Genomic DNA, 26,857 nt, shown 5'->3' with positions numbered 1-26,857 from the left:
ATCAACGCCATGAAGACAAGGGTGGACAAGCTCGAAAAGACTTGCGCAATGGAACCAATGACTGGCGGGATGGAATGGAGAAACGTTCCAAGCTCGTCTAGACACCGGACAGCAGCGGCTAAAGTATCTCGAGAAAAACACACGAGACTAAGCATTACTTAGCTGAAATATAAAACTTACGGGGCAATCAAGGTACCTACCTAAGTCGAAGCAACTGGCTCATACATAGACCCCATCGTCAACAAACATTGCAGATCCCATTTCTATATTTTCTAGGCAAAGCGGTAATCATTCCTCCACCCACCGCCAACAACATTCCTTTCTCGTTCAACAATCTAAGCTTTTCCGCATCATTTACTGCATACCAACGATGGGGAGAAGCCAATACTATCAGCCCTGGTCGCCAGTGCCCACCCTCAGTCTTTCCTCTTGTTTATGGACCAATCCTCCCTACGAAAGGACCTCCAAACCAGAAGTCGGCAGCCAGACGGCTGAGGAGGAAGACTGCGGAAGAATGGATGCACTACAACTACGTCCGAAACGTCCCCTCGTCCATTCGTCGCTTCGTTGGAAAGAGGTAGCACTTTCGTTTGATCTCCCAGATTCATGATATTCTCGGATCTTTTATCATTAAGAACCACCGATTCTGTGGTAAGTTGCTCTGCACCTACATTACGTAGACTCCGTACGGCTGATGTTGATGGTATCCCTCGACAGCTAACCTTGCCTTTCTCAGACCTTCCGCCGCACATTCAGGTTATAATTCGGCCCGAGTGGCGGTACCGACCCAATAGGCGCCAGAGTACCTTGACAGAGATACTGCATGTGAAATCTATAAAATGGCTCACGGTCGGGTTCATTGCTTAGCAACCTACCAATGTCAAAGGCTAGGCGTAACCTGTTTCTTGCGTTCGAGATTTGCACCATTATTGACCCGTCATTTCAGACCTCCATCCAGCTGTTAGATCCATAGTACAACAACCAGGAACGGTCGCTCAAGGCCGCGTCTGATGAGCTGAAAAAGCGCATCGACGACTCCTACCTCCCATATCCCAATCACCGCCGCGCCGACCCCCCTCCTCCGGTTCAGACTCCACATTCTGCAATTTATTGGCCCCATCAGAGCCATCCTCAACATGGACCGCCCCGATGCTGCAAAGGAGGCTTACGGGTGCGTTCGTTTTCTGTGGAACCTCTGGTACGATTTATGCCGGCCCGAGCATGACGATACTGATGACGAACTGGCCTCGGACGAGGAGTGTATGGAGGCTCTTGAAGTTGAACCTGACCCGTCAGCTGTGACCGATGGTGATGACTGGGACTATCATCAGGGATATTCTAGCGGCTGTGGCGCAATGAACGTGAGGATGATCAGCCTGTTGTGAGTGATGGTTACGACAAACAGCCTCCAGACGAGTATTTTGAACGGAGTTAAAGGTCTGATCTCTAAGGTAGGTATCTAGTCTTCGTCGTACCGCTTTCACACTCGTGTAAAAGATAAAGATGATGGGAACCGATAGTAGCATTATATGCGTGCCTGCTTCATGTCTCCACGTATGTCAGCCTTCAACTTCACCCATGCCTCTCTGTCCTGGACGGCGGTTTTCAAACCCGCCGTGCTCCACCGCGGAGAGTCAATATGCATCCTTATGTGCCCGTTCTTGTATGCCGTCCACGCCCGAGCAGCCTGGTCCATGCTCCACAGACGGCGCTGCTCTTCACTGCAATGCCTGTGGCATCAACAGTTAGCGCTCTTCTGGCACTTAATCACGGGGAATAGACCTACCTAGGATACTCCACAAACGCCCTGTCAGCCTCACGCACAACCTGCACCAACTCATCCATTATCTCGCAGAGACCATCTCGGTAGGTGTACAGATTCCCATCCTGCCCGAACCGCGACGGCGTCCCAGACTGGCGGCGGACAAGAGTTTGAAGCGTGACGTAGTTGATGTCCATTCCTCCTTCTGGATTGACAGAGGCCAGTATTTCCTTGGAAAAGGACATAAGATCGTTGACCCGGTCCGTGAACCGTACAAGCGGATTCAGAGCGGGAATCCAGTAGTCGAACGGCACGCTGTGGAACAGACCAGCGATATACGCCGCTGACGCGCCAGATTGCGCCCGAAGCCAGCGCGGGAATCCAGCAGGGCAACAATGGTGAAAGCTGTGCTTGCTGGTGGATGGTGGCCTCAGATGCGGCGGCACGTCCCAAATGCTTCCGTTGAATCGTTTCTCGTTCTCCAGCGAAGAGATATAGTTGAACAGCGCCTCGCCGCCCAAGACCCCTGCGCGTGGATCATTCTCTCCAAAGTGGGCGATGTACTCGCGAACAAGACGGGTGAAGAACCCGAGCCAACCGCTGCGTTCTGTGGCTGCTTCGCTACCCATCAGGATGTCATACACGTAGCGCCCGAACAGGGGTGCTTCTTCATGGCCGGCGAAATCGTCCAGCACAATGCCAGCCACTGACATCCGCGCCAGGTGGGTACGGCTTGTCGAGTCGTGATATGGGTAGAGGTAGTCCGACAAGACAGCGGCAGTGCGTACGGCGGCGTTGACGATCTTGGTTTTGGAGGGATCGTCACCGCAGAGCGGGAGCACGTGGTCGGCACACCATGCGGTTAGGTCGGAATCGAACTGGGAGTCGTGAGTGCGAGAATCTGATGCGTCGAAGCCTAGCTCGTCGAGGCAGTGTGCTGTGAGCACTTCGAGGAGGTGGCGGGCTGTGCCAAGTGCTTCTGGGGAAGCAATCGTGTGCGTCTCGCCTGGGGCAAAGTCGAAGATGGCGAATTCGGGGCGGGAGAGCAGCTGGACGAAGGTAAACTCGGCCATTTTGACTGTCAGGCAAGCCAATTATTTGAAAGTTGATGGATAGGTACAGGTATCCCTTCGGGAGGTAAAATGGGCGGAGTTTAAGAATCATGACTTTTGGACCCCACCCAAGTTCTCCCTCATCCGACCACATTTGACCGCTATCCGAAACGAAGACAAAAATGTTGCATGGCTTCGGAGGGAAGGTGGGCTGCACAGATCGGAGTCGAAGAGTGATGAACTTGAGACCATGAGATGTGAGTGGCTATAGTATCTATCTAGTGTAACCACATCCAAACACTACACCATGCATGTAGTATGCGGGCCGAGCCACATTATCGTCGGATCATTGCATCTCTTCCCGCCCGAGTGCCGAAAGGAGTACGTAACCGATCAGACGTACGATGATACGCCTGGCAGGTAGACTCTCACTTCCCGGTTTGCCTAGCCTGAACCTGGTTGGGTATGCCAACCCCCCGTACCTGTATGAAGCGATGGCGGTGGCCCAGAATGGATTCAATGGAAACCGCAAGGTAAGGCACCTATTCCAGTGTCACCACTTCCAACACCCCCACCAACCTCTTCCACACAGCAGCACTCTCCTCATCATCCCCATTTGTCAACGTTCCCCTATTCCCAATCACAACCAATCCCCTCCTGGCCCTCGTAAGCGCGACATTCAACCTCCTCATATCCGTCAAGAACCCAATATCCCTCTTCTCATTACACCTCACCGTCACAAAAACAACCACGTCCGCCTCCCTCCCCTGAAAAGCATCAATACTGCTCACCTCCACCAACCCCGACCCCATAACCTGACCCAACACCCGTTTCAGCAAATCAACTTGCTTCGCATACGGCGTTAAAACCGCCACAGTCTGGCTGACCCCTTTTTCCCCATCAGCAGCAGTAGCCAAAAGCGTACAAACCCCCAAACAAACCCCCGCCTGCCCTTTATTTACTTTACTTTTCCCCTCCACCTCCTCCCGATCAGCACACTCAACCCAAACCCCCCTTTTATCCCGCATTGGCCACGAAAACCCCGTCTTTTCCAACCCCCTCTCATTGTCCCTCAATCCGGTAATCAACCTCCCTCGGTAAAACTCTGTAGAAGGGAAGTCACATAACGAGCTGTGCATCCGGTACTGCGTGTCGAGCATCAACCTCCCGAAACCCTCCCCTCTGGAAGAGGTGAACAGCCTCTCAAAAAGGGAACAATCACCCCCCAGAGTCACAACCTCCGGCCTCACGGTCGGTCTTAGTTGAACGTGATCACCCACCAAAACAGCCCTTTGACACCCCTTTACTAACGGCACGAGGGCGCACCCCTCTGTCTGCTGGGAGGCTTCGTCTATGATGACAATATCAAACATTTCATTCCTTAACAGTCCCAAACTTGAGCCTATGCAAGTCGAAAACACGATTTTGGCAGCCTTGACACGTTTTTTGGCTTTGGTGGTCTCGGCGCGGGAGTGGAGGGTGTTGAGTTCGATTCCGGCCATTGCGTCGAGGGTGTAAGGCGTGACGTCGGGGGAGACTTTACGGATTTCGGTAGAGATCCGCAAGGGGGGGTGGGTGGGGTTAAGGGAGAGGTACCGCCGGAGAACGTTATCTACCGCGTTGTGGGTTGGGGCTGTGAGGAGGATGCGGGAGTCAGGGAAGTGGGATTGGAGAGACAGGATGATGGAGAGGATGGTTTCTGTTTTGCCTGTTCCCGGGGGTCCCCAGAGGCATAAAAGGGGAGTGGTGAGGGAGGTGGAGACGGCGAGGTTCTGGGAGGGGTTGAGATGGGGGTAGGGGCTGACGCTTTCCGGGGGAGGGGGAGAAAAGGGTTGGGATTCAAGGCCGAGGAGGTAGGGGGATATGGGACAGCACTCGTCTGATTGGGTGGCAAAGAGGAGGATAGCGTCAAGGGTTGTTTTTGCGGTTGTGAAAGGGGTGCAGTAGGTGAGTTTCCATTGACAGTGGGAATAGTATGGCGGTAAGGGGTGGAAGCACTGGAATTTTGCACGGCCGGGTTCGGATTGGAGGACGAGGGCGTCGATGGAGTAACGTTTCTCGAGGAGGGAGTTTGCGGGCGCTGAGGCAGCGGTTAAACGGACGTGGGCGGCGTTGTCGAGCCGGGCATTGTCTGAGTCGATGCGGAAGCTTACCTCGACGACTTGGTAGCCGTCTTCGTCTTTGTCGAGGAGGTGTAACTTGAGGAGGTCTTTTCTTGGCTCTGACTTTTCTGAGGCCTCTCCGATGTGTTCTAGCGCTGTGGTGATCAAGTTTCGGACAAAGTGGTTGACGGCAGCTGGCCGACCGGGAAGGAGACGCGATGCTTCGGGCTCGAAACACTCGAGTAGAATATCCATTGCCACTTCTGGTATTCTGACCGTCAATGAGATCAGTCTGACAAGCTCGGCGAACTGGTGCATTGATAAGACTTTGATACGTGAGAGATATGACTTGAGGGGGGCGACAACGAGTTCTTTGGCATCGTTGGCTGAAAGAATGAACCCGGTGAGGACTTCTTGGGCGTATGCTTCCAAAATGTCTACCAGCTCTTCTGTCTTCTCGTCAACAGCCTCGATGGGCGGCATCCTGCCAAAGGCAATAGCCAGTGATGGCGCCAGGCGTAGGAAACCAAGCATCACGCGGAGAATATCCGCCGACGAGACTCTTGTCAGAGGGCTAGGTTCGTTGCTGCTAATGCCCAGCAAGAGATAATCAAAGCACTTGAAGAGAATGAGACTTTGATCCCTGTCCAGCAACCAGGAAAACAATTCCTCAAACTGCTTCGGCGACGTCAATTCCCTCATCCAAGGCAGCTTTCCATCCTTTGCAATCGCGACAGTAAAGTCCGGCTCAGAGCCCCAGTCAACATCCTTCAAGGTCGGAATGGTGTATTCTTCCGCCTCCTGGTCAAACAGCGGCAGTGTTGTATCCGTGTCGATATGCTCAAGCCACAAGTCGAGATTCCTCATTGACTTGACGTCTCTGTTGCTGATAACGTAGACCTCGGCGGCTGTCACTGCATTCCGGTTCACTCTGCCGATATGTCGCTGCAGACCCCTGCTGAACTTGTCGAGGGCGATACTGGCACGGAAGTCAACATTGGTTCCGGAGTCGATGGTCGCTTGGCGTTGTCTTCGCTTGTCGCCTTTGTTTTCTGCGGCCCTGTAGGAGCTGTCGTCCGAGGGGCTGCGGTTGATGAAGATCCAGGTGTTTCCACGCTGGCCTTCAAACAGTTGAAACTGTCTCTCGTCGCAATACAGACGGTATGTCATCTTGGTGGGAAGGGTCATACGGCTCTGCCGTTCAGTGCCCTGGGTGTGAGGAAAGGCAAATAACCGCACAGTGTCATCGACAAGGGAGTCTTGGGATGTCTCAATCTTGCGGGGAACGTAGATGGCTACGGTCAAACGTTCGTCGACTTGGAGGATGATCAGCTTGCGGTGAAATGTTTCCAGTGCTTTGCTGGTAGTATCAAGAAATGTCCCCAGACGGTCCCTCGTTGAAGAGTTGTAAATGCACTTCCAGTGGATGCTGTGATGATTGAGTTGGAAACGGCGAGCAGCATCTTCCGTAATGAGACTCGAGTAGGTCACCGCGTTTCTGACCAAGGCAGGAACTTCTTGTGAGGGTGGCATTTGCTGCAACACCCATGCCTTCTCATGGTCTGTCAAGACATTAAAGTCAAAGTAGTCCAGAAAGTCTTCCAAATGGGCATTGTTTCTGCGACACCACGTTTGAGTCATGCAAATATACTCAAACTCCGACATGGCGAGGTTATCTCGGTTGAGGAGCAGCTCCAGAACGTCATGGTCATAACCATCGAAAACATTGCGATGAATCTGAGCTGTGTCCTTGAGAATAATCTGCTTGGCGGCCTCATGTAAATCATCAAGAATAAACGGTGGCGCATCCCGGGGGGGGTCGGGTGCCTGTTCCAACTTGGGAGGAATTCTGATGATGGTCCCGTCCACACACTGAGAGAAAAGCCGGTTCAGCTCCTGACACTCTGGTGCCATGGGCCCCCGAGCACGAGCCCAGGCCAAGTAAAGCTTCTTGACTCGCCCAAGAGACATGTTGTTGTACTTGGCAAAATAAACAAGCCGGTCGTCGTCGGTGATGGCTTTGAAGCTGATCGCTTCTCTGGCACCTGGATACTTGGCGGGTTCCGACATGGTCGAGGGAATCACACTTTTATCCCAGCAGACGAAGACTGTTGTCCCTGTTAGCGTCTCTATAGCAACGTTAAGGGGGGCGACTCCACCCAAGAAAACATACAAGTATCACCATCCAAATCACCCCCAGACATCAGATCCGCCGCTGGTCTTCTGCCCCTCGAAGAAAAGACAATGCAATCCGTCAGATGCGCCAGCTCTGGTCTTTCAACCACTCTAAACTTTTGCATATCTCCCGGGTGTAAACACGGGTTCCTCGTCACCAACACCTCCATCCCTTTCAGCGCCGCCGGTTGGCCATCCTCGAAAAGGGTGACTTTGACTGCGCATTCTCCCTCCTTGAGACAATCCCAAGCATCACACACCCCAAACAGCAGCCTCGACTGCGGGATCAAGATTCGACATTTTTGATCATCTCGTTTGTTCAACATCTTGCCGTATTCTGCCTTGACGAGCGCCTTGACTTTGGATTGGGCGTGCTCAACGTTGTCTGCCATTAGGATTTTCTCCGCCATTTCAGGCATATTGGCATAAGACAAGAACCTAAACGCAGCTCGGGGGTCTCTGGTAGCTTCTTCGAGAAACTGGAAATGTTCGTTTTGCTTTTGATGAAAGGTTTTGTGTGTGATGCCAAGGGCGGAGAGAAGGAGGATGGACTCGTCGTTGAGATACCCGTAGGTGTATGGTTTGGAGTACTCGACGACAGAAAAGGAGTAATCGTCGCCACCAGAGAACTTCTTCATCGATTTGCGCAGCTTGAGCCAGATCGGAGGGGCGTCGGAGCTCTTGTTTTTTGGTCGCGGCATGGTCTGATCGACTTCCACAACGCCCTTGTAACCGCGGTAGCGTATTTGGAACACGGACGGGGTGTAGCGTCTATTGCGAAAGATGATTCGATCACGTCTTGCCAGTTCCCGCGCGAGATTAGGTGAGATGAGGCCGCAGCCGTCGGTAAAGATGTAATCGGCTGTCTCGATATCGGGGATGTCCTCGACGCGTTCGGGCGGGATGAGCATTGCTACCGATCCGGTAGAGAACAGGAGACTTATACGCTTGGCCTTTTTGGCAACTGTCTTCATTTTCGAAAAGTCGCCCAAGTCGTTGACCTTACGGGAGATCTCCTCGGGTGAACCGGCATAGAAAAAGCAAGTTCGGGATTTGAGCTGGCTGTTGCTGTGGCCGTAGAAATTGTAGTGGACACCTTGAATGGAGATGCCGGTCCTGAGGAGTCGAATAGCGTAGTCGGTACATTCTCGGGGCGTGGATGGTTGAAGCGAGTCGTCTGTGGATGTTGCTGCAGCAGAGCGGGGTGGTCGTCGTCCAGGCGGAGCACGCAGCTCGGCGATAGAGACGACGAGGAACTTGTTGAGTGGCTCGCCGCGGATAGCTCGATTGTCTTGTGCCTTGACCAGGGTGAAGTTGATTTCGTGCTTGCCACCGGTCATGACCAAGCTCACTGTTTTGATGAGTCGAGCATTGTCGAGCTTGTCGGGCCCGGGCAGGTTGGGGATGGTGTACCTCCATTCTCGATCATCTAACCTTATCCAGTCCTGGAGTTGGTGTTTGAAGCTTGCAAGTTTGCCACACATGGCAGTCGACATCCTTGGGAGGGAGATGTAGCGACAACAAGAAAAGAACTGGCGTCTACTGAAGGCAGGTCGAGGGCACAGGTGCTGGGTTTTGAGGAGGGGCAGGCCACACAAGAGCAACTAAACTGTCGGAGCTGGATCTCGCAGTTGATACGTGCCCGCACCTCCTGCAGCAGGCCTCAGTGCATATCTCACCTGACTGGCTCAAAGCGCCGATTTTCGACCATCCCTTACATCAAAGATCATCGAGACGAGTACCTACATCACTTTCAGCTACCAGCCACATCTATCTCCACGTCGTTCCAGCATCGAAAGCCTGGAAAAAGTCCATCAAGCACAGTCGACTATCTACAGTTGAATTGCGCCCTACCAAACAATGTCCCAACCACCAAACATCTACATCATCGGCGCTCAATGCACAGGCAAAACAACCCTCGTCAAAAACCTCCACGCCAATTTTGAGTCCAACTCCTCCCATGAACCGCCAGTCCTGATCACCGAAGTCGCCCGCACAGTCCTCAAGCAGCATTCCTTCACAGCAGCCGACGTCATCAACCCAGACAGAAGCATCCAGCTCCAAAGCCTGATCCTACAAGCACAAGCCTCCACCGAGAGACAAGCCACCCAAACCGGGCAATGGTTCATCTCCGACAGATCAGGAGCCGACCCAATCACCTACGCCTTGCGATATGTAGAAGAAGGACGAGCCAACCAATTGATCCAGTCGGATGAATGGCGGGAACTGAGAACAAGGATGCAGGACGCGGTTGTGGTTGTCTGTGAAGCTAGCGAAGAAGCGCGGAGCTGGCTTGCGGATGATGGGGTTAGGTTGATGCCGGAGGATGTGGATGATTGGATTGCCATGCACAGGGTGTTTTGCGAATTCTTGCAAGATCAGGAGATAAATTTCCAGGTCTTGCCTGCTTGGGTTGGGGATCATCAGGAGAGGGTTGAGTTTGTGTTGCAATGTTGGGATTGTAAGAAAGAAAGGGGTCCACGGTGGGTGGTAACTGATTTCTAATGGCGGGTTTATAGAAGGCTACCTATACACCATAGGCAGCGACAAGTCTCGCTCGCTCAGCCGCGGTACTATGGCAGTTAGTCGATGTTGGAACGGACTGATCTAGGAATGGGACACTCACATAGGAGTTACGTATCCGTGCCTGGGATTCTTTGGCAGCTTTGCGTTCTTGACGACCGTCCACTTGCCCTTGGAAATATCGTTTGTTGTGAATGGAAGGTAGCCGCCGTCACCACGCATGTAGTCGTCGATCCACAGATGCCACTGTCTCAAAGTTAGTAGAGCCCCCTCTCTGTGCTTCCTCACAGTGACTGACTGACCTTCTTCGGATCCCTGTTATCCCTAAACACCAACGGTCCCTCCCCGGCCGGCATGCCTCCATCAGCACCAATCCTTTCGCTAACCGTCTTCCACGGCCCCTCCGGACTGCCCGCCACATTCTGCTGAATCAACTCATCAGGCCCATGCTTACTAAACCAGTAGTACTTCCCCGTCTCCCCCTCCAAAGCAATAGTAGCATCCATCCCCAGCCGATTAAACTCCTCCGCCCGTGTAAACGTCTTGAAATCCTCCGTATGCGCCTTCATAAGCACAAGCTGACTATCCAACTTGCTCGTGAAATAAACCAAGAACTTGTTCTTGACCGGATCCCAAATCGCGTCCGGAGCCCAAGCCATCGCTGCTTCAGGGGGAGCCACCGTCTTGAACATCGGCCCGGTCCATCTCGCGAGATCGTTTGATTCCCAGACGTGGATAGACTTTGATCCGTTGCAGGTGTAGCAAGTCCCATTGTTCCAGCCGCGGCCCCAGACTTTGAGGTCTGTGGCGAGGAGCCAAAACTTGGACCGGTCGGGCGCGATGATGAGAGATGGGTCGCGGATGCCGCCCATGCCGAGGGAGGTGGTTAGGATGGGGTCACCTTTGTTGAGGGTGGTCCAGGTGGTTGGGTCGTTGTTGTTGCTGATGGCCATGTAGACTTGTTCGCCGTCTGGGAGGCGTTCGCCGGTGAACTGGGTGCTGTAAGCATTCTGGTTAGCTACATGGGGGAGAGGGGGGAGGGGACATAGGTGTAGAGGTAATCTGTGAAGTTGGTCGCTGGAGCTTGCCGCGCTTCAGGGCTGTGGTGCTGTAGGGCTGACAGTGGTGTGCCCTGTGCTACATGGGCAGCTGCTAGAATGATGGAGCAGATGATGTGACGCATGTTGCCCTGAAGGTGCGAGAGTTGCCACAACATTGGTTGGTGCGCTTCTGCACATCGTGTACCCAATGACCGGTTTTATACTTTGTTGATTCATCATCACGACGTCCACTTACACGGATAATTCTCCTCCGTCGGCCACTCCCGAGATCGGTGTGGTGGTCGTGAATGCGCAAGCAATTTATCGTGCAGCCGTGGCGATATCCGCGCAAATGGGAGGTCGGGAGTGGGCCGCGCACACCGGCAATCTTTTTTGCACCGCTCAAATTGTACGAGGAGTTTGTAGGCTAATATACACATCTGTTGTCGGAATAAGGGGGTAACGCATGGAAAAGAGCCGCAGAAGATGTCCATGTTGCCAAGGCTTTCAGCTGGGGATGGTCAGCCGCTGAAGCTGTTTGCTGTGAGCTCAGTTTGTCATCAGATTCCTGGATAGGCGTTAATTCACTTGAGAGTCCGAAGGAGAGCGTCCGAAGAAGAGCGTCCGACACGAAGAGGAGATAAATCACTTGTAACGTATATTATAAGCGAGTAACCCATATAGGCGAGTGACCCACTTCCCACCACACCGTAACAAACTATCCTCAATTATACCGCAACAACACTAGGAAGTAACTATAATTATATTAGAAACGGCTGAATCAGATGATTCCCTAGCCTCCTGGCAAGTGCGCGCGTTATGGCCAGGCTTGCCGCACATACTATAGCACCGAACCCTCGCACGATCTCCCCCTGCATTACTATTATCCGGCTACGTTTCTTACACTCCCTTCCCATCCACGGCCTTCTGATCCAGTAGATTCTGTGCCTCTTATATAGTAAGTGACCCTCTAAGCCTTACACGTGTTTTTTTAGTTTTCCGGCGTTTGCTTAGTATTTTATTAGCTTTATAGAGTAAAGAGACCTCTATACGAAGGAGAGTTACCTAGTATATTATAGCCGTTATACCTTTAGTAAGTTAGTTTACTCTAATTAATATTAAAATTAGGAAACTATTTTAATAATTAATAATACGAGTTTTAATAAAGGTTAATTATAAATTAATTTCTCGAAAGTTATATAATATTTAAAAAAGTTAAGGTTATATAGTACCGTGCCGTAAGTTTATAGGTATTAACGTACGAAGTTTTATATTTAGTTAAAAAAGTATTTTTACTAAATCGTACGGTATAAGGCTAGTACTTATAAAGCTACTTTATATTTTTTTTTCTATTATAAAAGTAAAGAAAGCTTTACGAAAGGTATAATGTATATTATAAGCGAGTCGTACAAATAAGCGAGTCGTACAGTCTCCACCACGACGCGTCCTCCTTACACCTAACATTAAATTTTTTCCACAACCCAACATGCCTCTTACCTTAAAGGAAGCTAGGATACTTTTAGCCCTTGAGGCTCTCTAAAAGGACGAAAAATTAAGCCTTCGAGCTATAACTAAGCTTTATAACGTACCACTTATAACTCTCTCTAACCGACGCGCCGGCCGGCCTACACGACGCGATACTACGCTCAGATCAAAAAAACTTATATAATCCAAAGAGGAGGCTATTATTTACTATATTATTAAGCTATTTACGCGAGCTTTTCTATTAAAGTTACGTAGTATAAAAGATATAGTTAACTAACTATTATACGTACGTAACGCGCCCTCTATTAATAAACTTTAAATATATAATTTCGTTAAACGTTAATTATAGTTCTATACGCGTTTTACGCGTAAATATAATTACTAGAGAGCTAAGTGCGAGGATCCGAAAGTTATTATTAAATAATTTACGTTTATATAGAATATTAAAATTAAATATAGTATTATAAATAACGATATTTATAATTTTAACGAAACTAAATTTATAATAAATATTATTTTTATAAATATAATAATTATAATTTCGGACGGTTTTAATAAAGTAAAACTAACCTAGCTTAATAACCGTAAGTAAGTAACAGTAATTTAAGGAATTAATATTTTTAATTAAGCTATCCCGCCTTTTATTATTTTAACTATATAATATTATTTTACTAATTAATATACTTATTAATGTGTGGGTACTACTAAGTGCTTTACTTGCTGCTTTATAGATTAATATTATAGTGGGCAGTACTACTATAAGCAGTAATGGAATTTCCCGGCTTGGATTCCTTTAGAATATTTTTTATAAGGGACTTTTAAAGGCTTATAGGGCTATTGTAGCCTGAGGCTTAGTTAATAGATACTAGAACCTTTTAAAGTAGCTATAGGCTTACGTAGTAAGTTGCTACAATAATGTGATTTACAGGGCACCTTTGCTACTAAAGGTTCTATAGATTTCCGTGAGTCTACACTAGACCCACCTAAGCCCACTAAATACCCAAAGTGGTATAGGGGCTTCCAGGGCCTACAGGACCCACAGTAGGCCTACGAAGGCTTATATATAGACCTCTCCTCTCTCCTGTAAAATAGTTCTTTTTCTTTCTTAAAGGGCAAAACCTTAAGGCTAAAGCTAAAGGCTAAGGCCAAAAGTAATAAAAGCAATTCTTATTCTTTATACCTCACTGTATTACAGTGCTTTACCTTCCTTCGGCACTGCCGTCGTATCCTCCCGCTTCCGCTTGCGCACTGCTGTATTTTATAGTAACCCTATATAAATTCTATATTATAGGCCTATTAGGGCTTACCAGCTAATAATACTAAATATAATTTATTATTTATTTAATGTATTATAATTATTAATAATAATTAAATTATTAATTTAATAAACTTAAATTAAATTAAATACTTTAATTATTATATAGCGTTTCGTACGAAAAATAAATACCGGTTATTAATCCTCGATAATTATAAAAGCTATTATTTAATTAAATTCGAATATTATTATTAGTAAAATAATATTATTATACTTTATATATCTTTACACTCCTCCCACTTCTTTTAGTTACTTAATATTAATTACTTTAGGCCGTTAAAATAAATATACGGCCGCAAAATCGAGAGTTTAATATATATATATATTAATTATATAAGTAAGCTCGAATTTCTTTATACTTTCTATAAAGCTTTTTTCGTTTTTATAATAAAAAAAAATATATAAAGTAGCTTTATAAGTACTAGCCTTATACTATACGATTTAAAGAAAGTACTTTCTAAATTAAATATAAAGTTTCGTACGTTAATACCCTTATCTTTAAAGCCGGGTATAGTACTCCCTTAAGTATTTTAAATACTATAAAACCTCTAAAAAGCTAACTTATATTTAACGCTTATTAAAACTTATATTATTAATTATTAAAATAGCTTTCCGACTTTAATATTAAATACTATAAATTAATTTATTAAAAGTATAATAATTATAATATACTAAATAGCCCTCTTATAGGCAAAAGTCCTTTCGCTCCGTAAAGCCAATAAGGTACTAAGTAAGCGCCGGAAAACTAAAAAAACACGTATACAGCTCGGAGGATCACTTATTATGTAGGATGCACAGGATTTACTAAACTAAAAGGCCGTAGGTGGGGAGGTAGTAAAAGAAATATAGCTAGATAGCGGTACTGTAGGGGGGGCTCGTACGACGGTTCGGTACTGTGGTGTGTGCGGCAAGCCTGGCCATAACGCACGTACTTGCTAGGAGGCTGGGGAATCATCTAATTCAGCCGTTTCTAATATAATTATAGTTACTTCCTAATATTATTGCGGTATAATTGAAGATAGTTATTGTAGGGTGGTAAAGACTATACAACTCGCTTATATATACGACTCGCTTATAATATACGTTAAAGGAATTCGAACTTATTTATATAGTTATTATATATATATATTAAGTCTTTAATTTAGTAACCGTATATTTATTTTAGCGGCTTAAAGTAACTAATATCGAGTAGTTAAAGAAAATAAGAAGAATATAGAGGTATATAAATATCACAACCCTAGTATATAAACGAGAATAACGATTGGTTATAGAATTACGGGAGTAAGGACTAATTGGGGAAACACCTAAGAGAGCTAATCACAGTAGGGAACGGCTAATTAGTGTGCGCGGAGTACCGAGTAGGCCGGAACGGGGTAATTAGTGTAATTAAGGCACTAATCAGGCTAACCAAGAACAATTAGTATAGTTAAGGCACTGATCAGAAGAATTACGGCTAGGAAGAGGAGTCTATATATACGGAGGAACTGGTTAGTGTAGATAGATAGTTCCGCAATATGCAATTTACAGCTTATATTTACGGTATTTTGTATTTACATTAAAACATTTTATTGTGCACTATTTAGCTGCACCGGACTAGGATTATTCAGAAGAGCCTTTAACCGGTATCCTTTTTAGAGGTTCTGGATAGGGGTTTATCACAATAAAGTATAATAATATTATTTTATTGATAATAATATTTAAATTCGCTTAAGTTATAACTTTTATAGCCGTCGAGGATTAATAACCGGTACTTACTTATTATACAAAACGCTATATAATAATAAAAGTATTTAATTTAAATAAAGTTTATTATATTATAAATTAAATTACTATTAATAATTAAATTATTATTAATAATAATAATATATTAAATAAATAATAAGTTATACTCGGTATATTAATTAATAAAATAGTATTACGCGAGTAAAATAATAAAGGATAATATAGCTTAACTAAAGGTATTAATTTCTTAAATTACCGTTACTTATTTACGGTTATTAAGCCTAGCTAATTTCGCTTTACTAAAGCCGTCCGAAGACGTAACTACTATACCCGTAAAAATAATATTTATTATAAACCCAGTCTTATCGAAATTATAAATATCGTTATTTATAATATTATACTTAACTTTAATAATCCGTATAAGTATAAATCATTCGGTTATAACTTTTAAATCCTTATACTTAGCCCTTTAATAATTATATTTACGCGCAAAACGCGTACGAAACCATAGTTAGCGTTTAACGAAGTTATATACTTAAAGTTTATTAATAGGAAGCGCGTCGCGTACGCGTAATAGTTAGTTAGCTATATCCTCTACACTACGCAATCTTAATAGAAAAGCTCGCGTATATAGCTTAATAACGTATTAAATAATAGTATCCTCTTCGGATTAAGTAAGCTTTTTCGATTTGGGCGTAGTATCGCGTCATACAGGCCGGCTAGCGTGCCGACGCCCTAAAGTCTTACGATCGACTCTATCGATCTTGGCTGCGGCTCGTTCGCTTAGATTCTTATTGTTTTGAAGCGTTTGGATGGCTAAAATTATATAGACTTTATTTGAATTAGAAGCCATCTTGGATAGTTAAGGAAATTGTTATTGAGTGCGAAGGTGTCATATCACGAAGGAAGTGGGTCACTCGCTTATATAGGTCACTCGCTTATATAGGTCACTCGCTTATATAGGTCACTCGCTTATAATATACGTTAAGTGAATTGCCCAGTATCTTCACTTGATCCCAACCTGGAAACTTGGGGGAAATGATTGTGACAACTTATTCGAAAACGTGATGTTGTCGGTGGTGCTTATGGGAAGGAAGGAAGGAAGAAACAGGTTATAGTTCAGGCTGGAAAAAGAAGAGCAGGATCTTAGTAGTAGGCCTCTTCCCACGCCTCTCACACAGTCAATCGACCAGAATCTTGATCACTATCATGGTGCCTACATAAAGCCTCGTATCATCTTGCAGCGCTATTTGAGGAGATTATTGGTTAGAACGGGTACGGAGACCTGTTTAGAGTGAGCTGGTGGTTGGAGAGGAGCTAGGTTCCGACAACATGGAATAACGGCTGTGATTAAGGCCGGGTTTGATTTGAAAACGGTGTCGAACTTCGTATTGGGGACTCTTTCGTCTCTAAACGGGGCATGCAATAGACGGCACCGAATAAGGTAGAGACTGAACCAGAAGCAACCGTGACGTTCCGAGAAAATGTCCAGCTATCCGACGAAATCTTTCAACTATCAGTTGAGAGCTAGTCATGCTAGGTGAGGTTTCCAGAGCCTTCCGTGGAAGCTCATTCACTGTTATTCCAAGGCGTCTCCCCTACGGGGCTTGAAAACCAGAGCTAGAGCAACCTAATAGATTCCCCGGGTCACAGAGCAGACCCACAACTTCTCTGTTGTCCTTCCAAATTGACTACCTAAACTGGACGCGACAGTTGCAGGACCTAACCCCATCGCGTTTACCTGTTAGCCCTTTCTTGTTTTTCCACTACTACTTTCTGTCTTGAGAAACCTGTCCCATCCGATTGCAACTTTACCACGCTCTGCCCCTGCGGTTACCTCAACACCTCGACCGCCCACGCATGGTATGTAACGAGCGCCTAAAACGTTTCAGGGGTCTAGATCGTACTGATGGACACCTCTTTTGTAGCCGTTCAAGCATGTCCTCCTCGGGTCCCATCCGGAAATTGCCTGTCGAGTTACTCCGCGACATCGTCGAACGGCTACGGGACGCCAACAAGCTGGCATCATTAGCCGCTCTTGGTCAGACCTGTCGCGGCTTTTGGGAAATCATCGACCACTATCTATGGCACCATCCACAAGCAGAGGAACCAGAAGTTTTCTACTGGGGTTGTCGGTATGGCCGTGAGACTGTGGTCCGGCGCCTTCTAGCCCTCAACGATGGGCCACCCACCGGGAATCGGATCTGCGAGTTGAATCATGGCTTGGGTCTGCCTCATACCTGGGTTATGACACCAAACACGGCCAAGTACTTTCTCCCTTCAAGCCAAGAGGTGGTCAAGCCCAGAAAACTGTTTTTATCGAACGTCGACCTGGATGATGAAGAACAGCCAAGGACGGAGAGTACCGCATACCCAATCCATCTCGCCATTCTGTCAGGCAACGCGGAGCTGGTCAAATACATCACCCTCAGGCTCAACGGCCCGTTGGAATGGCACGACCAGACTTCAAACCGACTGTGTCACTGCGTCAGCGATGGCCCCGGGATTCGGTTGACGCCGAATCAAGGTAACGCGACATGACCATCGCTCAATGCGCTCCACATGGCCTTGTGCATCGGTCATGAAGACATGGTCAATTTCTTCTTCAAGCTCCTGCCAGAGGTGGATTGCCCATTGAGAAGCACCTACTACGTGGAACTGACCGTCAAAGACCCCCCCACCCATGCCAGGGCTGTTAAGACAAGATGTTCACCCATTCACTTGCTGGCAAGGAATGGGCAGCTGAAGTTGCTGGATTCGATGCTGAATCGAAACGACAAGGTCAATTATCTAGTGGAAAATCTAGACGAGCAATGCCTGACACCGATTTGGCACGCCTATCTCAAAGACCACTGTAAGTCTTCCGAACCATCCGTTTTCATCTGGTAGTTCCAGGTGAATAGCTAACCAATCTTTCCAGGGGACATCGTGGATCGTCTCCTACAGGCCGGAGCCGATATCGACGACGACCTCAGCAGGGGTTACACCCCTTTAATCCATGCCGCCATTGCTGGCAATTTGTCTGCTGTCAAAGAGCTGCTCGACCGCGGCGCCAATGTAAACACCACCACAATTACTCGACCACCCCAGTGCATGTTTGCCTCGAATCCGAATCACACCTCGTACTATGGCCTTCGGGCCCTCGACATTTGTCTCGCCTCCTCTCCGAACCAGGGAAAGATCAGCTTCCGAATCTTGAAACGCAGGACCAAAGAAGCAAGTACTATGTGGAAGCCTCCGGGCAGGACTGCTGCCCAGAAGGAAGTAGAGTATCGCGGTTATGAGCACCAACGCTTCATGTTAGTTCAGAGACTGATTCAAGCTGGAGCCAACTTGAACGCCAGTATGATATCTGTACACAAAACCCCGCCGTTGGTCGCGGCCGCGGCAGAACAGTATGTCTACCTCTAGTACCTGGTGGCGGTAGTCTCTATTGCTAACAGAACTATCCTATCCAGACTCCCAGATATTGTTGATTATCTCCTCGACCGCGGGGCATCAGTCGATGAACCCGACACCCACGGCATCACAGCCCTGGTTGCTACCCTAGGATACGGCCACTGTAGCTGCCTGTTTCACATATTTCCATCCGGGGCGAAGCGCCCCCACAACCAACCCATCTGTCGAGGCCTCCAGAAATGCGTCACATTACTCCTTGACAGCGGTGCGTAAATCAGTCCTGTTGGCAGCGACTCGGCACTGTTACGGCTTGCCATTCCCTCGAGATACCGTCGATCCGCCGAATCCAAGGGCCGAGCAACCCAGGTTGGGATGAGGCGAGACTGGTATCTTGCCGAGGAACACAAGGAGAACCTGGCTCACATGTTCATGAGCCGTCACGCCAATCCTAACCTACGATCAGGCTCAATGAGGATTCCGACGATATCGAGCATCGAGAAAAATATGCCGTACCTCACCTCGGACTCAACGGTGGTGTTAAACCCCTTGCCGCAGCGCTATGAGTCGTGGTTGTTGTGCAAGCAATCCCCCGTCGCCACCACAACACGACCGGCCGAGACCTGGCCTTGGTCGCCCCTCCAGCATGCGTTCTGGTCGCGAGACTTTTCTCTGTTCGAAATCTTGATGAGCTACGGCAATGTTCCACCGGCTGCCGACATTTTCTGGATGTTTCAGGGCATGATCTACTCGCTGATGACCAGCCCCGTAGAAATCTTTTGTCACTTCAGACGAACAGATTGGTTGAACCTACTGGCGTTATCACCGGGACAACCACAGTTCCGGGCCCTGCGAAGCCCCATTGCGCTTGCATGGACTTTGGCACTACTACGGGAGTGTGCTCTGAGCCTGGTAAAAATCCTCGAGACGGACGATGTCAACTGCCTTTGCTACAGCGGAACTGATGCCCCATCACATGATCTTCGAGGATCGTGCAAAGGCTTGAAGCAACGAGACGTTTCCCAGCTGGCATGGGACATCTGGTCCCTCGGTATTAACCGGGATCACCTCCTCGAAATGGTAGATGCCCGCCGGTGGCACCCCCGTTACGGATCCCACCGCATCATGGTGGCCACAGTTTGTTTGGAGGAGGCAGTCCTCGCGGCCGAGCTCAGAATCGTCTCGGCTCTCCTTGACCTGAATATTGAAGGAATCATCCGACCAGAGACACTCATCATGGCAGTCTCCCTAACCGAAGCCAACCATGTCAGCTCAGCAATCCTGGAGAAGCTTCTCCAGAAAAGCACCCCGCTTCCCTGCCGCCCTGTACCAACAAACCCAAGACTCGAATCCCCCACCGGCCTCCTCCAACACGCCACCTGCAAGCCCAAAGACAAGAACACCAACCTCGGCGGCCTAGCCGGTCACCGAGGCTACCCCCACTGCCGCGACCCCCTCCAATACGCAATCTGCACCTCCAACCTCCCCGCCCTCAGGATCTTCTCCCGCCACCCCCTCCCCTGCCCCCTCACAACCCTCTACATCAACGAAGCCACCCTCAGGCTTGACGTCCAAGTCCTCTCCCTCCTCCTCATCCGCAACCCCGCCTGCAGGTCGGAAGATCCCCCGATCTTCCTCCTCAAAAACCTCCACGACATCTGCAACGGTGTCGCCGACCTCAGGTACCACCACGTCGCTGGGACCTCGCACCTCGGCGTGAGGTTCTCCCAGTTGACGCGGTGGATGGCGTGCGCGGTTGCTCTGATGAGGACGGGGGTGGATTTGGACAGGGCGGTGGATGAGAGGGGCAAGTCGGCGAGGGGGTACATTGATGAGTACCAGGGCTACCAGGGCCCGAACCGTTTTTTGAGAGAGGTGGCGAGGAGGGGTGCTCGTTTGCTCGCGTGAGGGGATTCGTTTCCTCGCGGGGGCTGGGTGGGGGGATGGGGGATGGGGATGCGTTTGCTTGAGGGGGGATGCGCTCGCTCGTGTGGGAATATGGTTATGCTGAGACGATTTTGAGACGTAATACTTCGTAGATATTTGTACAAACAGAGAAAGAAGAATATAAATTATGGGATGGAAAAAGTTCACACTTGCTATCAAAAAGTCAAGGGAATACAGTGCCATCCCCTTTATGAAATTACTGGCATATAAGAGTAAAATAACCTCTATTATATTGTGATGTATAGCTCGAAGTACAATTCTTAGGCCTTTTAAAACAAAAAAAAGGCCTTCAAAGGTCTTGAATAGGAGTTGGAAACATAGTTGAGTGCATATTGACTATCTTTAAAGGCCTTACAAAAGTAAATGGAAGTTGAAAGCATACCTTTCGAACGCGTATCCCCTGTCTTTAGATGTCTTGAGGGAAACAGAATAGCCGTTGATGATAGTTTAGGACCTCTTAATTCACTTCTGAAGCACGGTTCACAATATAAAATTGGTTAATTCACTTTTCCCTGCCAATCATTTTATAGGAAGAGAGACACCACAACACCAAACTCTCCCCACACGCCATCTCCCCCAGCCTACTTACAAAGCCACCCTCCAACCCAACCCCATCACTCCCTCCCACCCTTCCCCGCCAAAACCTCAACCACAGCCTTCAACGCCGCACGATCAGCACCCCGTACCCTCTCCACCAACCCGTCACCCGTCAAAGGCACCGACGGGCGAGCTGTCATTCCCTGAACCGCCACCCCCTTCGGCGCACCATTCTCAAAGAACAAAAAAGTCGGCATCGCAGACACCCCATACCGCGAGGCAATATTATCAACGTGGTCGACATTCACCTTGGCGAAAGCAAGCTGGCCGTCTGAAGAGTGCTTGTCGGCCAGCCCGGAGAAGTGTGGTGCAATGACGCGACAAGGCGGACACCAGTCTGCGTAAAAGTCTACTACCACATGCTTGGCGGAGGACAGGAGGGCGTCGAACTCGGCGGCGTTGGCTATTTTGTAGACTTTGCCCGAGGTTTCAGGGATGGGCGTGGTGGGTGTAAAGAGTCGCTTTAGGATCTGGACGTGGATGTCAGCACAGAAGGATATCAACCGGGGGATGGACGGTACCCAGAGTACGATAAAAATCGTGACTAGATAGAATGAAGTTTCCATGGTGTCGTTGCGGTTGTGGGGTGCGGCGATGGAGGAGTGGTGTTGTTGCTGAAGAGTGGTGTAAAATGAAAGAGAGAGTGACGTGGCGGCGGGGATTTCCCTTATGGTGGGGCTAGAGCCTTGGCGCTAGCTATTACTGCATTTCTATTGGTCATTCGATCCGCTTCTCAATTGCCTTGCTCTACTCGCAGCCTCGCAGCCTCGGCCATCACCTCCAGCACATCAAAAGTCACTGTTGCATAAATTCAAGTACTCAAACACCCAGTGTATTGAAACCCTCCTAAGCGTTGCATCAAAGACCCTGTCCAACATCCCAAAGGTGTCCCAGCACCTCCACCCACGAATCTGAATCCCACCAATCGACAACCACGGCCACACCAGCCTAGCCTCACACTCCGGCAACCTATCCCCTAGCACTAGCCCAACCTATTTCCCCTCCGCTCTCGCTTTCGCTTTTGCTTTGCACCCATGACAATAGCCGTTTGACTGGGGCGCCGTTTCGACCTTTCTGCATCTCTCGGTACCTTCATACCTGCAAGCCACTTTCGCTCTCCGTAGAAAAACGTTGCATCCCACGCAACTCTTGTTCCAGCATTTGCATATGACTGTCGATCTTTGCGTTTGTGTAGGTAGGTAAGTGTTCAGGTCTGATTGTCACTGACTTGGGTAAGGCGTTTACGCGAAGTCTAAGGTGCGTTTTTGTTTTGGATCCTCGGAATGGTTGTGTCTGTGGAAGAGGAAGTGGTTTTGGCAAGGGAGTCGCCATGTTGATATACCGAGGCATTTGGGGTCTGGCCCCGAAAAGACGACTGTGCAAACGGTGTCCTATCAAGTGTTACCTAGACAGCTGGCTGCGGGCTGTCGTCCAGGTCACGAAGTGGGTGACTTAAAACCCGGAGGGTTGAAAAGTATTAAAGCATGGACCAAGCCAGTGTCATATGAGCAAGAGCGACTACCTCGTCTGAATGCGACATGTCTTGTAAACGTAGCGATCAGCACTTCACAGACACCATCATCGAGACGCCTGATTGTCACGCTCACAGCCACCTTCCACTCCTGGAACAATTCCAAGGCAGAAACTTGATATATTAAGGCAACAGACCTGGGAAGCAGAGTCGCGTTCTCCTCATTTCACCCGAGTCCTAGCCGATATGTCTTGCCCACCACCTACCATCCCGAAAAACACAACCCAACCCTCTTCATCATCCTCGGCAGTAACTATCCCCCCTCTCTCGAGCCTCCTCCTCCTTTTCCTTACACTCATCGCAAAGCCTCGTCTCCTTCCTTCTAGTGATCTTCCTACACCCAAGCGACTTGTCGCATTCCTTCGTGCTTTGCCCGATTTTCTTGGTGCAGCCGGAGCTGGTGATGTCTATGATGGTGCACATGATGGATGATGCTTCTTTTTCTTGAGTTGGATCGAGTATGGTGATGATGAGGAGAAGGCTGAACCAGCCTTAGAATAGAGTGAGCCATGTTTAAATATCCATGACCTCACAAGTTACTTCGTGGCCTCTTTCGTGAACTATCCGTATCAGAAGGACAACAAATGTCGTTTCACAACTAGAGGCGTTTGATGCCGCTTGTTAATAGGCAGAGCCGATAATATCCAGACAACAGCTCAGACGATGCTTGATCCAGCCATCACACGACTGCGGCTGTCTTCATCGTCTCATTTGCAATCCATCCCGGTGACCAATGCTCCACTCGTCGAGGCAGGAATCAGAGTCTTCCAGGCACCGAACTGGATCCAAGCAACCAAAATCTACAGCGTTTCAAGTTTTATCAGCGGGGTTTTGGCTGTGTGCCCAGCTCCAGAGCCTCAGGCCGCCTACCAGTTTCTCTGTTGAGTGGAATTGGGCTCCTGGGCCGGCGAGTTTGAAGTATTTGTTAGCGTGCATAGGCCATGCAGAGACAAGTAAAAATCAAGCCTGTTCTGCTCCCGTTGTCATCTCTTCATTTTCATCCTTTCATAATTCACCTCCATCATGTGGTCCAAGTATTTGGATGCAATGCTACGCCAACATCAACAACATGTCTCACAACAACTCCAACAAGAGCAATGCCGACAACACATCAGGTATGCCTGACCCGCAGAGTAGATCACCGGGCGATTCAACATCGTCCGCTGTTGACATGGACTGATACTGCGTGCGGGCAGATTTCATTTACAACAACGCCGCCAACAACGACACCACTGAGGTTGAAGGACCGAGAACCACAAGGCATGCTCCCCCCGCGGTCAGGGACTGGGTCCCTGATGAGCATATCAGCGCGCGAGATAGATGCGTCTAATCGTGGACATGTGCTGATCCCACCTGCGGGTGACAGGTTTCCAGAGGGCGCGTCTTCCCAAACAGCTGGGTTGTTTCGAGGAAGGGGGTAAGGGTACCTAGATAGATGGAAATTCCATGTGAACATCAATAACAATCCTGCTGTCCACGACCGCACTATCCCCCACTTTCCTGTCAAGCCGAAGAGCTCTTCCATCTTTCTCTTCTCGTGTTTTCCACTCCCTCGTTTCCTTCCTTATTATCACACACTACCCCTCCACACACCCATTTGATACTCGCTAATATTTTATTTTTTGTTTTGCCGGTCTTCTCTCCATTCCGTCCTTCGACTTTTTCGACTGCCAAGTTCCGACCTGTTCATTTTCATTGATGTCCCACTCGACTCTTCCTTCCACATCCTCGTTACTCCTCGCTCCATTTTCCAGCTTTGTTTTTTTCCTCTTCGACTTTCCTCCCCCCGAGATTTTGGTTTTCCAATCAAGGGTCGCGCAAGAGATGCTAGGAATAGCCCAGGTTTGCGCGAACGACTCTGGGGGTGTCATGGTAACTTTTAGAGTTACCCTAGGCCGAGCGTGTTTGGTTTTTGGACATTTTGGCTGTCGGTCCGATTCTGGCTTCTTTTTTGTTTCGCTGCCGAGCACGTGAGTATGATGGCGTTAAATTTTGGAGGGCTTGAACTGGTCGCTGCCGCCGGTGACTGAGCAGGAATTTTGTCTCTTTGATGTCACATCATGGGGGGACACGGGGGGAGAAGTTGGCATACTAGTGTTGTGGGGAAGTGAAGGTTAACACTGCGGCGCATTGTTTATTTTTTTTTATTTTCTTTTAGGAATCTTGTTATTTTTCTCAGAACGCTGGGTAACCCCCGATGTTTGAAGAAAAGATCGATGACCACAGCCAAAAAGATATGTCACACCATCGTCAGAGAGACCTAGCTGAAACTTGTGCTAACCATCTGGTCAGCTTGCCATGATTCGACCCCATCTCCAAGACGAAAAGGATAACGTATATTATAAGCGAGTCGTATATATAAGCGAGTCGTACAGTCTCCACCACGACGCGTCCTCCTTACACCTAACATCAATTTTTTCCACAACCCAACATGCCTCCTACTTCAAAGGAAGCCAGGATACTCTTAGCCCTTGAGGCTCTCTAAAAGGACGAAAAATTAAGCCTCCGAGCTATAGCTAAGCTTTACAACGTACCACCTATAACTCTCTCTAACCGACGCGCCGGCCGGCTTGCACGACGCGATACTACGCCCAGATCAAAGAAGCTTACTTAATCTAAAGAGGAGGCTATTATTTACTATATTATTGAGCTATCTACGCGAGCTTTTCTACTAAAGTTACGTAGTGTGGAAAATATAGTTAACTAACTATTACGCGTACGTAACGCGCCCCCTATTAATAAACTCTAGGCACATAACTTCGTTAAACGTTAGCCATAGCTTTATATACGATTTACGCGTAAATATAATTATTAAAGGGTTAAATATAAAGATCCGAAGGTTATTATTAAATAATTTATATTTATACGGAATATTAAAGTTAAATATAATATTATGAATAACGATATTTATAATTTCGACGAAACTAGATTTATAATAAATATTATTATCGTAAATATAATAATTATAATTTTAAACGGCTTTAGTAAAATAAAATTAATTTTACGTTTAGTAATTATAAATAAATAACGATAATTTAAAAGGTTAATACTTTTAATTAAGTTATCCTACCCTTTATTATTTTAATTATATAATATTATTTTATTAATTAATATATAAAATATAATTTATTATTTATTTAACGTATTATAATTATTAATAATAATTAAATTATTAATTTAATAAACTTAAATTAAATTAAATATTTTAATTATTTTATAGTATTTCGTACGAAAAATAAATACCGATTATTAATCTTTAATAATTATAAAAATTATTATTTAATTAAATTCGAATATTATTATTAATAAAATAATATTATTATATTTTATATATTTTTATATTTTTTTTATTTTCTTTAATTATTTAATATTAATTACTTTAAGCTATTAAAATAAATATATAGCTATTAAATCAAAGGTTTAATATATATATATATATTAATTACGTAAGTAAATTTAAGTTTCTTTATACTTTCCGTAAAGCTTTTTTCGCTTTTATAATAGAGAAAAATATATAAAGTAATTTTATAAGTATTAGCTTTATATTATATAATTTAAAAAAAATATTTTTTAAATTAAATATAAAGCTTCGTATATTAATACCTTTATTTTTAAAGTTAAGTACGGTACTCCCTTAAGTATTTTAAATATTATAAAATCCTTAAAAAATTAATTTATATTTAACGTTTATTAAAATTTATATTATTAATTATTAAAATAATTCTCCGACTTTAATATTAAATACTATAAATTAATTTATTAAAAATATAATAACTATAATATATTAAATAGCCCTCTTATAAGCAGAGGTCTCTTCGCTCCGTAAGGCTAATGAGGTACTAAGTAAGCGCCGGAGAGCTAAAAAAACACGTGTACGGCTCGGAGGATCACTTACTATGCAAGATGCATAGGATCTACTAGACCAGAAGGCCGTAGGTGGGGAGGTAGTGGAAGAAATACAGCCGGATGGCGGTAGTGCAGGGGGGGCTCGTACGACGGTTCGGTGCTGTGGTGTGTGCGGCAAGCCTGGCCATAACGCACGCACTTGCCAGGAGGCTGGGGAATCATCTGATTCAGCCGTTTCTGATGTAATTATAGTTACTTCCTAATGTTGTTGCGGTATAATTGAGGATAGTTGTTGTAGGGTGGTGGAGACTGTACGACTCGCTTATATGTACGACTCGCTTATAATATACACTAGATAGTGATG

The 26,857-nt window shown here is 47.0% G+C and overlaps 6 protein-coding genes across 6 annotated transcripts; 2 read left to right on the top strand and 4 right to left on the bottom strand.

The window, feature by feature from the left end:
* Positions 1 to 1,525: 1,525 nt before the first annotated feature.
* On the bottom strand, positions 1,526 to 2,835 carry PODANS_5_10403 (uncharacterized protein; the record flags this gene model as incomplete). Its single annotated transcript, XM_001905546.1, has 2 exons — positions 1,526 to 1,730; positions 1,787 to 2,835. 2 exons carry the CDS (start codon positions 2,833 to 2,835, stop codon positions 1,526 to 1,528), a joined length of 1,254 nt encoding a protein of 417 aa, XP_001905581.1.
* Positions 2,836 to 3,356: 521 nt separating this feature from the next.
* On the bottom strand, positions 3,357 to 8,587 carry PODANS_5_10400 (uncharacterized protein; the record flags this gene model as incomplete). Its single annotated transcript, XM_001905545.1, has 2 exons — positions 3,357 to 7,024; positions 7,090 to 8,587. 2 exons carry the CDS (start codon positions 8,585 to 8,587, stop codon positions 3,357 to 3,359), a joined length of 5,166 nt encoding a protein of 1,721 aa, XP_001905580.1.
* Positions 8,588 to 8,951: 364 nt separating this feature from the next.
* On the top strand, positions 8,952 to 9,596 carry PODANS_5_10390 (uncharacterized protein; the record flags this gene model as incomplete). The annotated part of the gene is made up of 1 exon (XM_001905544.1): positions 8,952 to 9,596. The coding sequence occupies one exon, from the start codon at positions 8,952 to 8,954 to the stop codon at positions 9,594 to 9,596; it is 645 nt and encodes a 214-aa protein (XP_001905579.1).
* Positions 9,597 to 9,898: 302 nt separating this feature from the next.
* Positions 9,899 to 10,567, bottom strand: PODANS_5_10380 (uncharacterized protein; the record flags this gene model as incomplete). The annotated part of the gene is made up of 1 exon (XM_001905543.1): positions 9,899 to 10,567. The coding sequence occupies one exon, from the start codon at positions 10,565 to 10,567 to the stop codon at positions 9,899 to 9,901; it is 669 nt and encodes a 222-aa protein (XP_001905578.1).
* Positions 10,568 to 18,947: 8,380 nt separating this feature from the next.
* Positions 18,948 to 20,480, top strand: PODANS_5_10360 (uncharacterized protein; the record flags this gene model as incomplete). The annotated part of the gene is made up of 1 exon (XM_001905542.1): positions 18,948 to 20,480. The coding sequence occupies one exon, from the start codon at positions 18,948 to 18,950 to the stop codon at positions 20,478 to 20,480; it is 1,533 nt and encodes a 510-aa protein (XP_001905577.1).
* A 653-nt stretch (positions 20,481 to 21,133) lies between these two features.
* On the bottom strand, positions 21,134 to 21,682 carry PODANS_5_10350 (uncharacterized protein; the record flags this gene model as incomplete). The annotated part of the gene is made up of 2 exons (XM_001905541.1): positions 21,134 to 21,586; positions 21,638 to 21,682. The coding sequence occupies 2 exons, from the start codon at positions 21,680 to 21,682 to the stop codon at positions 21,134 to 21,136; spliced, it is 498 nt and encodes a 165-aa protein (XP_001905576.1).
* Positions 21,683 to 26,857: the final 5,175 nt, after the last annotated feature.

This window comes from Podospora anserina, chromosome 5 (assembly GCF_000226545.1).
Source record: "Podospora anserina S mat+ genomic DNA chromosome 5, supercontig 10".
In the NCBI taxonomy this organism is placed as follows: domain Eukaryota; kingdom Fungi; phylum Ascomycota; class Sordariomycetes; order Sordariales; family Podosporaceae; genus Podospora; species Podospora anserina.
This window is presented reverse-complemented; position numbering and strand designations above follow the sequence as displayed.